At 40.0% G+C, this 12,405-nt stretch overlaps 2 protein-coding genes across 3 annotated transcripts; both read right to left on the reverse strand.

Annotated features, from left to right (window-relative positions):
* Positions 1-461: 461 nt before the first annotated feature.
* On the reverse strand, positions 462-3,992 carry LOC117734719. The gene is made up of 4 exons (XM_034538982.1): positions 3,979-3,992; positions 1,977-2,444; positions 1,772-1,891; positions 462-1,642 (listed from the first exon to the last, which is right to left on the reverse strand). Exons 1-4 carry the CDS (start codon positions 3,990-3,992, stop codon positions 742-744), a joined length of 1,503 nt encoding a protein of 500 aa, XP_034394873.1. The 3' UTR covers positions 462-741.
* Positions 3,993-5,112: 1,120 nt separating this feature from the next.
* apol (apolipoprotein L) lies at positions 5,113-11,798 on the reverse strand. 2 transcript variants are annotated; one of them, XM_034540293.1, is made up of 4 exons: positions 11,621-11,798; positions 7,887-8,483; positions 7,687-7,806; positions 5,113-6,443 (listed from the first exon to the last, which is right to left on the reverse strand). In XM_034540293.1, exons 1-4 carry the CDS (start codon positions 11,632-11,634, stop codon positions 5,411-5,413), a joined length of 1,764 nt encoding a protein of 587 aa, XP_034396184.1. In that variant the 5' UTR covers positions 11,635-11,798; the 3' UTR covers positions 5,113-5,410. The 2 variants fall into 2 exon arrangements, with proteins under 2 accessions (XP_034396184.1, XP_034396185.1); XM_034540294.1 differs by having other exon boundaries at positions 11,673-11,797.
* Between the last annotated feature and the right edge of the window lie 607 nt (positions 11,799-12,405).

Below are 12,405 nucleotides of genomic sequence, written 5' to 3' on the forward strand. Positions count from 1 at the left end.
ATATAATTCTTACATATTGTTCCATTCTTATGTTCTTGTCAGTTTACTCAAGTACAGAATAACAACACGTAGCAGCTGTAATTTGTGTCTGGGAAATTTGTGTCTTTTTTTTAATTTGACTTCAGGAAACTGATTTCTATGTTTGTATCCGAGTGTTGTTTTTTTATCATGCTATGTTCTAAATGTATACTTGTAAACTAAAAGGCTTGTACACATCAGTGATTTTGCTTTCTTTTCGTGTTTTTGTGTGAAAATATTGTCTTTTTTTAAAAACGAAACGGACAATCTGCCTCTGTCTTCCTAAATTAATGAAGAGGCCGCATTATAAAAGAGGTGGAAGAAATCTCTTTATTAACTGTAAAAGATTTAGCAATAAGTATATTACATATAAAGGAAGTCAAACTGTCCTAAAGCGAGATTCATTTATTCTATATACAGTTCTTTCGTTGTGGAATCGAAGCATTGCGACAATAACACTTTGCTAAGACAAGCAGGTACCTCAACATCTGAGTACTGATGTGATTTGGCCTCTCGGTGTTGAACGGCTGAAGCAGAAAAGGCATCTTAAAAGCATAAAAACACACATTGAATCATTGGAAATAGCAGAAAGTGGCATTTCTCTCTTACAATCATTCTTAATAAAAACGATTGACATTATGTATTGAGACAGATCCTCATCGTCACATATGATAAGTAAATCGACTCAATCGGATCACTCTCTACCACATCATGGTTGGTCTTTCATTCTTTCTTCATCTGGCTCTCTGGATAAAACGGCTTCTCCAGGACGGCCTCCTTCTCCTCTGATGTCGGCTCACCTCTGCGCAGGAAGTCATAGATCTTCTGCCACGAGCCCATCTCTGAGCTCCAGAGTGCGGCTCGGGCTCTGATTAACCGCGAGACTTCAGTCTCGTTGCCTTTGGCCAGACTGATGCTGTCGTGACAGATGAAGAAGACATCTACGCCGAGGAAGAGAGCGTTGAGCCCGATGGCCATTCTCCTGCCTGACTTGGTGAGGGCAAGGGACCCCTTGACCGCTGTCTGTCCAACATCTTGTGTTTCTAACGTCACCCTGGCGATGTTACGTAGGGCTCTTCCTCTCCGCAAATATCTGATATCTGTAACAAGTAATTTAGTTTGACTTAAAACTGACACAGCAGCTTTCAGCTTAACTAGCTTAATATCTTTCCACCTATGGATGTTCACAGCTGGTTGAGCGGACACCACGTCCAGACAATCCTGGATACTCTGCACATCATTCATGAAGCTCTTGAAGGACTCATCGGCTTTTTTTTTAGAACTACGGTTTACCAAAACCTCGGTGGATGCGGTGACCACACTGTTGACTCCGCTGGTAATTCCAAGAGTCGTCCCACCTATTATTAAACCTAGAGAAAGCCCAGCTGTGAAAGGACTTAACGCCAAGCCAACGATGGAAAGCACGCCTCCAGCTGCCCCCACTGAGCTGCCCGCCACACTGGAGATCTTTGCCCTCTTGTTCATCCGGTCGAGCTGAACGGCATTCTGCTCCACGTCTCTTAGAGACTGACGCATCCCGCTCTGACGCCCGCTGAACTCACGCATGAAGTCAGAACACGAAACGCCCTGGAACAAGAACACCGTGCGGAAGTGCCGGTTCATCCTGGTGAAGAGGAGAGAAGAAGAAGATCAAGAAGAAGATGGTGCATTCACGCTCCATTCAGCAAAACATTGTATTGGGCGAAGGTAAAGTATAACATGATCATCATGTGATGAAATTTAAAACGCTTACCGGATTTCCTTGAGCTCATTGATGTGGCAAAGCATCCTTTGTATGTCATCTTCTGACAAATCCACATGGAGGTCCACCAGGGTTTCGTCGTTCGTCTTCAGGCAAAAGTCGCTGAAGGAGCTGTGAAAGACACGGTCGCTGTGACTTTCTACTAGATGTTGCATCCTAATTCATATGAAATGATGCAAGCAAAATGTCTCTTTACCTTTTCTGTAGCTCACAGATGTTCTGGGTGGTCTCAATGTATTTCTTCAGCTGGTACGACATCACTTCCACATTCTGAAGTTTGGGACGGAAGAAGACCCTCGGATCTCTTTTAAACTCGAGGAGGTGAGGGCAGATTATCCGTGAAGCAAAGATGGCCAGCTGAACGTCTTCAGGGCTGATGCCCTCTGGCAGATGTAGCACCTGGTTCTCCAGCGCGAACACATGAAGCGAGGTGACCGCCAGATTCTCCACCGCATCCAGAAAGGAGTCGAGCTCTTCCAGACCTCCCAGAGTGTCCTTCAGCACTGCAGTCAGTTTTTGTTGATCTGTGTCTTTTGTCATATTCGTCAACTCTGTCTTCCTTGCATCCGTCCATTTAGAGCGGCTCTCACAGAATCCTCTGACTGTGCCAATGTGGCTGAAGGTATCTTTGATGTACTGGCGTAAGGCCATCTGCAGCTTCTCTCTGTAACACAAAGGCCGATCTCAGTGATGGGGGGGGGGGGGGGGGGGGGGGGAGGAGGCTGAAAGATGGATTACTGAAAGGGCCTACCGGGCACAGGCCCAGGGGCCCAAAGTGGTGGTGCCATTACTGGTCTTCACCTAAAACACGTTACTCAAAAAGATACGTACCAAACAGGAAGAGACTCAAAATGACCACAAAGAAACATCAGACGACTACAAAGTGACAACAATGAGACACAATGTGACTACAAAGAGACACAATGTGACTACAAAGAGATACAATGTGACTACAATGAGACACAATGTGACTACAAAGAGATACAATGTGACTACAATGAGACACAATGTGACTACAAAGAGATACAATGTGATTACAAAGAGATACAATGTGACTACAATGAGCCACAATGTGACTACAAAGAGATACAATGTGACTACAAAGAGACACAATGTGATTACAAAGAGATACAATGTGACTACAAAGAGACACAATGTGATTACAAAGAGATACAATGTGACTACAATGAGACACAATGTGACTACAAAGAGATACAATGTGACTACAAAGAGACACAATGTGATTACAAAGAGATACAATGTGACTACAATGAGACACAATGTGACTACAAAGAGATACAATGTGATTACAAAGAGATACAATGTGACTACAATGAGACACAATGTGACTACAAAGAGATACAATGTGATTACAAAGAGATACAATGTGACTACAAAGAGACAATGTGACTACAAAGAGATACAATGTGACTACAAAGAGACACAATGTGATTACAAAGAGATACAATGTGACTACAAAGAGACACAATGTGATTACAAAGAGATACAATGTGACTACAATGAGACACAATGTGACTACAAAGAGATACAATGTGATTACAAAGAGATACAATGTGACTACAAATAGACACAATGTGACTACAAAGAGACACAAAGTGACTACAAAGAGACAATGTGACTACAAAGAGACACAATGTGACTACAAAGAGACACTGTGACTATACAAATAGACACAAAGTGACTACAAAGAGACACAAAGTGACTGCAAAGAGACACTGTGACTATACAAGTGTCGACCTTTCATCTGATATTTGCGTTAGAGCCTTATCAGCAACATCCTGAATAAATAACAGAATGAGGATGTGGTTGTTGGCTCTCTACATCTCAATCTTTGATACAAGTTCCTCATGTGTTGTCTGCGGCAAAAACATAATCCTAGTGTTGAATGCTGAGATGCCAATGAGGGGATAAATAATGCATTTAATTCGATAATCGTATACACTGTGTGTATGTCCCAGCCAGGGGAAAAATACATAATTGATGTCATATAACAAATACCTATAAATGATATATATTATATATATATATATATATATGTATAGTATATTTACAAGCTAAAAATATTAGACGTTATTGTAAATATAACTTTATCTTATTATGTGCTGCTAATATTTTGGCCGTTGCTCTGAAAATAATCTGGAGTCTGGTCATCGGCAGCATAAATATTCAAACCTTACCTCTTCCCCGACATCTTTTTCTCTGCACCTGGTCACTGTCTACAGCTCCTTGTGGCTTCAGATAATAGCTGTGGAGACAGAAATACGGAAATATGGAAATACTAGCACTTGAATATATATGCAATGTTGAGTTTGCTGTTTGCATTTCTTAATCTCTATGTGAACCACACCAACCCTTGACTTTGACTTATTCAAGGTGAGGCAGGATTGAGTTCAACTGGGTTAATGTTCCTAAAACCTTACAGTGGGTTTTAAAATCACTAAATACCATCCAACACACAGTACCCGAACACATAGCTGCTTGAATAACAAAAACTAAAGGTTGACATTTGCAAATAATACAAAAATTCAAGTGCTACTTCCAACCTCCAGTCATATTATCAAACCACTGAAAAAGAGTCTCATCTAACAAAAAGTGCATTTACCAAAAGGACATTTAAAAAAGTAAAAGCAGAAAGTGAGTTGCCACCGTATAATTATGCTGCAAACAAAAAGGCCAAATAAACATAGAAGAGCTGTAATGGCTTATGCACTGATCGTGTGATTCTACAAACATAACTAGCATTTATAGAGCTATCAGGTTAAATGAACCTTTGGACTGTCAACCTTTCATTTGATATCTGGATTAGAGCCTTATGAAATACTTCAGTGGTGGTAAAGTGTGGTGAAATTGTAAAATGGCTTCTATCATATCAGTCAGATTATATAAATATATATATAATTTTGTTTACGTGCACTACATGAATGTTACTGCTTTAAGGTTGTTTGTGCTCTTCATTTCAATCTTTGATTCAAGGTAAAAATATTTTCCCATCGCACGTCTCAAACAAAGCGACATAACGGTGTGATTATTAGCAGCAATTCATTTAGCTGTAAAGTAATTCGTCATCTGCTAGGACAGCACACTATGGTAGTAATAGTGTATGGTAATATTAAATAATAGTACTCAGCGTTTGTCGCTAGAGAAGGCCGGCAAGTGGAGGGATACTTGGTCAGATGTGTGTGTTACATAGGAAAGTATTTCTATAATAATATTAATTATTTCTATAATAATATTAATTCATAACATTGTTGTTTTTTCATTAACAGAAAACCACATTCATTTTCAAATTTGTATTTATTAATTTGTGCAAGAAAAAGGTGCAGATTGAATTTTACATACATCATAATAATAATAATAATAATAATAATAAAGAGCACACAGATTGTACAGAATGTGATCTGCATAATATTCTTGCTCTAATTTCGTTTTAAAAGTAATTGCAACTCGAGAAATAAAAATAGTAATTCTAATTTTTCAGTAGTGTTTCAATCATCAGGTAAAGTGCTAGCTGAAGAACAGCCGATTAAAAATTCCTCAAAGAAACATGTTGATGATGTTTGCTGCAGTGAATTTAAATGGATCTGATTATCATTATTAGCTGATAATCGTCTACTGCATCACATACGCAACCTTTTTCTCATTTTTCTTCTTCTTCTTCTTTTCATCCACTTCATCGAAGGAAAAGTTCATTCCCGTTTCTTTCTTCATCTCCCTCTCTGGATAAAACGGCTTCTCCAGGACGGCTTCGTTCTCCTCTGACGTCGGCAGACCTTTGCACAGGAAGTCATGGATCTTCTGCCACGAGTCCATCTCCGAGCGCCAGACGGCGGATCTGGCTCTGATTAACTGCGACACTTCGGTTTCGCAGCCTTTGGCCAGACTGATGCTGTCTTTACAGATGAAGAAGACATCCAGGCCCAGGAAGAGAGCGTTGAGCGCGATGAAACCGGCCCTGGCCGACTTGGAGAAGGCAAGAGGCCCTTTGAGTGCTGCCTGACCAATATCTGGGATATCTGCCGCCAACTTGGGCACGTTGCGTATCGCTTTCCCTTCCTGCAATGTCACTTTGCCAGCACTGACAGCCAGCTCGTCAACTTTTAACATCTTAAGAGCTGAGGCTGTATCAACAAGCGAATCGATACCCTTTCCAATAGTGGCAGATTTATAAAGCACCGTGCCTACTCCCAGAACCACACCACTGGCTTTGCTTGTTTCCCTCCTGGTGACCTGTTCCAGACAATCCTGCAGAATCTGCACGTCCTCCATGAAGCTCTGGAAGATCTCACAGGCTTTCTTTTGATGTTTGTGGTTTACGCCGATCTCCGTGGCGGTGGTGACCGCGCTGTTGACCCCGCTGGTAATTCCCAGCCCCAACCCAGTCAATATCAGAGTGAGAGACGCTCCGGCCGTGACAGGGATTAACGCAAAGCCAATGATGGAAAGCACGCCTCCAGCTGCGCCCACCGAGCTGCCCGCCACACTGGAGATCTTTGCCCCCTTGTTCATTCTGTTGAGCTGAACGGCATTCTCCTCCAGGTCTTTTAGAGACTGACGCATCCCGGGCGTTCGCTTTTGGAACTCAGTGATGAAGCAAGAACATTGCCCCTGAAACAAGAACACCGTCCGGAAGCTCTGGTTCATTCTGATGAAGAGCAAAGAAGAAATTAAGAAAGACTTAAGATGACTCCTCTCAAAAGGTTAGCTTTAAATATTGGATTTAGGATCTTGTTTCTTTAGCTCCTATTCAACTTTGTGTTTTTTCTTGTTTTACTTTCTTATTATTTTTGGTTACTTTTAAATGCATATTGGCATCCGCACTGTTGGAGGAAGCCTGCACGTTTATATTTCCGTTGCCAACCACTGCCTCTTTGCATTGTTGTGCATGTGACAATAAATAACTTGAGCTGAATAAACAGCTTAAATGCACTGAATGCTAACGTCAGCATGCTAGGCAGGTAGCCGCTAAGGTTTGCCACACAGAAATAAAATGGGAGTAGAACGGACGCTCCCATTCAAACGAGTCAGAGTGGCGGCCATGTTTATGTGCACCGTTGCCATTGAGGCCCATGTAGCGTGCTAACTTCTGTATTAACTAAACTGACTTAGCAAGTCACCGGCTCAGTGAGGTGTGCTTTTTTTGAAGTAGCGACTAAAACGAGCAGTGGAGTAGAGAGCAAATGGGTAAAATTAGTAACAACTTAATGCTTCATACACAGTCTTGTCACCGCGTTGGAAAGCGCACTGCTAACGCTACATGGGTGACAACTTTGTTATTAGAGCCTGGTGGAATTAGCTAACTAGCTGTCCGCTAGTGCTTCTCCCCGCCCCCCGCGCCGGCAAAGGACAAGCTAGTCTACCGAGCTAACTAGCCAGCAATCCGTCTCTGGAGCTGCATCCTATCTCTTCCTGGCGAGCTGCGACACACTGACTTGTGTTGTCTCCTTAACAACAATCACAATTTTCTCTGGTAGCCTATTTGTCCAATTACCACAGAAAACAGTTAAATGTATAATTCTACTGCTGCTGCTCTTTTTCTATAAAAGGCCAGCGTGATAGCATGCTAACATTTGCTAATGAGCGCTAAACACAACGTGGCGTTGAAGTTGATGGGAATGTCATTAGTTTTGCAGTAATTTGGTCATAAATAAACCTATTGGACACAATTAATTGATTAATTTGGACCTTACAGGGGCTCTTAAGGAAAAGTCAGAGGATGATCATAGTCATTAGGAGTTAAATATCTGAATTAAATTCTTGGAGATATTCATATATTCATGCAGAGTAGGAACGTAAAGTGCATTTCTTTTTTGCAGTATGCATTTACATCACTCTCAATCATCACACATTGCACATCTGGGGGGGGACCATAGATTGTTAATGCTCACCTGATTTCATCAAGCTCATTAATTTGAGAAAGCATCATTTGTACGTCATCTTCAGACAAATCCACATCAAGGTCCATCAGAGATTCGTTGTTCATCTCCATGGAAAAGTAATGGAGGGAGCTGTACAAGACACAAATAAGTATTTATAATTGATGTTTATTTTGCGAAAAATGTGCATCAAAAATTGAATGTCTCTTTACCTTTTCTCTAACATCCCACAGATGTTCTGGGTGGTCTTACGGTATTTCTTCAGCTGGTACAACAGCACTTCCACGTTCTTAAGTTTGGGAAGGAAGAAGACGCTCGCGTCTCTTTTAAACTCGAGGAGGTGAGGGCAGATTATCCGTGCAGTAGTGATGACCAGCTGAACGTCTTCAGGGCTGATGCCCTCTGGCAGATGTAGCATCTGGTTCTCCGGCGTGAACACGTGAAGCGAGGTGACCGACAGACTCTCCACCGCATCCAGAAAGGAGTCGAGGTTCTGCAGACCTCCCAGAGTGTCCTTCAGCACTGCCGCCAGCTCCTTCTCCAGCTCTGCATACCGCCTGTCTGCAGTCACCTGGGTCGCCTTGCTCCTCATGTATTCCCAAAAGGCCTTAAATCGTCTCTCCGGCTGCGTGACATGGTTGATGCTTAGGTTGACGCGGCCGGCCCTGTCTTTGATGTCCTCCATCATTTCCAACTCTGTATCCCTCTGAAGCATCCATTTCTGGCTCCTCTCGCAGAATTCTCTCACCGTGTCGATGTAGATGAGGGTATCTCCAACGTAGCAGCACAAGGCCTCCTGAAGTTCACTTCTGGAACACAAAACATCATCCAGTTTGTGAAAGTTCAAAACTGATTCAAACTAAACTGTTGCTTGTGTGAAGCTTTGGAGTCAGACCGCCGCCCTTCATCTCCAGAGGGAACAACATACTGAGGTTGAGCCGACAGCAGCACAGAGTTGCTTAACCTGCACAATATCACTGAAGGAGACTCTAAATGACCTCAAAGAGACACTAAATAAGTACAGAGAGACACTAAATGACCTCAAATAGACACTAAATAAGTACAGAGACACTAAATGACCTCAAAGAGACACTAAATAAGTACAGAGAGACACTAAATTACCTCAAAGAGACACTAAATAAGTACAGAGAGACACTAAATTACCTCAAAGAGACACTAAATAAGTACAGAGAGACACTAAATGACCTCAAATAGACACAAATAGACACTAAATAAGTACAGAGAGACTCTAAATGACCTCAAATAGACACTAAATAAGTACAGAGAGACACTAAATGACCTCAAATAGACACTAAATAAGTACAGAGAGACACTAAATTACCTCAAAGTACAGAGAGACACTAAACTACCTCAAAGAGACACTAAATAAGTACAGAGAGACACTAAATGACCTCAAATAGACACAAATAGACACTAAATAAGTACAGAGAGACTCTAAATGACCTCAAATAGACACTAAATAAGTACAGAGAGACACTAAATGACCTCAAATAGACACTAAATAAGTACAGAGAGACACTAAATTACCTCAAAGTACAGAGAGACACTAAACTACCTCAAAGAGACACTAAATAAGTACAGAGAGACACTAAATGACCTCAAATAGACACAAATAGACACTAAATAAGTACAGAGAGACTCTAAATGACCTCAAATAGACACTAAATAAGTACAGAGAGACACTAAATGACCTCAAATAGACACTAAATAAGTACAGAGAGACACTAAATTACCTCAAATAGACACTAAATAAGTACAGAGAGACACTAAATTACCTCAAAGTACAGAGAGACACTAAACTACCTCAAAGAGACACTAAATAAGTACAGAGAGACACTAAATTAACTCAAAGAGACACTAAATAAGTACAGAGAGACACTAAATGACCTCAAATACACACTAAATAAGTACAGACACTAAATCAGAGGTCCCCAACCCCCCAAATAATGTTTTACATATAAAATATTATTATTGCGAGGTCACGAAATACGTCACACATCTCAAGAGGTCACGTATTACGTATACGTGACCTCTTGAGAAAAGCTAGCGAGCTATAGCGAACCCATAAGCGAGAGAAAATGAGTAAAAAAAACCAAACGTCTTTGGAGAGCTTCTTTGTGAAGCGGTTTTCTGCAATGACAGCGACGAAAACTAAGTTACGCAGCAGACTGGACGTAACAAACACGTCGGGGGTCGTTGTCGTTGCAGATAAACAAGCTCAGGGCTCCCACTAATTCGGCATAATGGTGAGTTGTATTTTTATGCACTTTATGCCGGTCGTATTAATTTATTACATCATATTTATTAACTTCATATTTATTACATAATATGTATTACGTCATATCTATGGCCCACACTGTGAAGGCCGGTCCGTGAAAATATTGTCTGACACAAAATCGGTCCGTGGCTCAAAAAAGGTTGAGGACCGCTGCACTAAATGACCCCAAAGAGACACTAAATGACCTTAGAGACACTAAATGACTACAGATAGACATTAAATGACCTTATAGAGACACTAAATGACCTTAGAGACACTAAATGACTACAGATAGACATTAAATGACCTTATAGAGACACTAAATGACCTTAGATACACTAAATGACTACAGAGAGACATTAAATGACCTTATAGAGACACTAAATGACCTTAGATACACTAAATGACTACAGAGAGACATTAAATGACCTTATAGAGACACTAAATGACCTTAGATACACTAAATGACTACAGAGAGACATTAAATGACCTTATAGAGACACTAAATGACCTCGAAGAGACACTATATGAGCTTAGAGACACTAAATGACTACAAAGAGACATTAAATGACTACAGAGAGACATTAAATGACATTATAGAGACACTAAATGACCTCGAAGAGACATTAAATGACCTTATAGAGACACTAAATGACTACAGAGACATTAAATGACCTTATAGAGACACTAAATGACTACAAAGAGACATTAAATGACTACTGAGAGACATTAAATGACATTATAGAGACACTAAATGACCTCGAAGAGACATTAAATGACCTTATAGAGACACTAAATGACTACAGAGACATTAAATGACCTTATAGAGACACTAAATGGCCTTATAGAGACACTAAATGACTACAAAGAGACATTAAATGACCTTATAGAGACATTAAATGACCTTATAGATACACTAAATGACTACAAAGAGACATTAAATGACCTTAGAGACACTGAATGACTACAAAGAGACATTAAATGACTACTGAGAGACATTAAATGACATTATAGAGACACTAAATGACCTCGAAGAGACATTAAATGACCTTATAGAGACACTAAATGACTACAGAGACATTAAATGACCTTATAGAGACACTAAATGACTACAAAGAGACATTAAATGACTACTGAGAGACATTAAATGACATTATAGAGACACTAAATGACCTCGAAGAGACATTAAATGACCTTATAGAGACACTAAATGACTACAGAGACATTAAATGACCTTATAGAGACACTAAATGGCCTTATAGAGACACTAAATGACTACAAAGAGACATTAAATGACCTTATAGAGACATTAAATGACCTTATAGATACACTAAATGACTACAAAGAGACATTAAATGACCTTAGAGACACTAAATGACTACAAAGAGACATTAAATGACTCCAAAGAGACACACAACAACCACAGAGAGGCAAAAAGACAACTAAACAACTAAAAAAAGACAACACGATGACTACAAAGAGACCAAAAAACATGCAACAAAAGAGACAAACAACTACATTGATCAATGGCGATAAAGGAGACGCAGACACACACAACCCCCACACTCTAATATAGTTAACACATGGATAACCTGTTGTTTTAGCCTTTTGCATTCACATGAATGCACTTTCCCGTCTCTTTCTGAAGTAAAGATGTAAACTCTTTACCTGGCAGCAGACATGTCTCTCCTCTTGGTCTTCACTTCCTCATGTTATTTACCTGCGTGTTTTTTTTTGTTGGGGTGGCTATAAAACAAATCACGTCGTTGGGTTTCGTTTTCCTGTCTCCACATCATCACGCCCACGCGCGTCTTGTTTTTCTCTCTCTAAAACAATGAAGCCAGTGTAACTCACAGTACTGGTTAAACTCTCGCGTGACGTTGATTTTTATGACGCATGCCTTCATGTCGGAAATGTGTAACCTTCGCATTAATAAATAAATAAATAATAATAAAAAAACAGAGCTGCGTGTCCGTTCAAAAAAGGATTCAAGTGCGGGACACGTGACGTCTTCTCTCTGCCTTGTTTACACTGTTAGTGCTTTATTTAGTTCTTCTGTTGTGACCATTTAAAGTGTCTTTGAGTACATTTTAAGAGCTATACAAATACAATGTATTGTTATTATTATGATAATAATTTGACATAGGCTACTTTAGTTGAGTGTTTACATGTTAATGATTTTTTTAAAATGGCTTTGCAGCGTCTTTTGGGTATAAATGTATTTTTAATAAAAAAGTTAAATGTAATATTAAATTAAAATGGCTGCTAATGCAAAATAAAACCAATGATGCCTTCAAGGTTCAGTTCACTTCTCAGAGGTCTTGTGTAACAGCACCATCCAGCGGTGTGTAGGCCGGGAATCTTTAAATCTAAACTTTTCTATTGTTGCTTGAATTTAAAATGGAAAATGTAATAAATAATACTAATTGAAATGGCTTGATTTGGGTGTATGT

This window comes from Cyclopterus lumpus, chromosome 8 (genome assembly GCF_009769545.1).
Source record: "Cyclopterus lumpus isolate fCycLum1 chromosome 8, fCycLum1.pri, whole genome shotgun sequence".
Classification (NCBI taxonomy): Eukaryota; Metazoa; Chordata; class Actinopteri; order Perciformes; family Cyclopteridae; genus Cyclopterus; species Cyclopterus lumpus.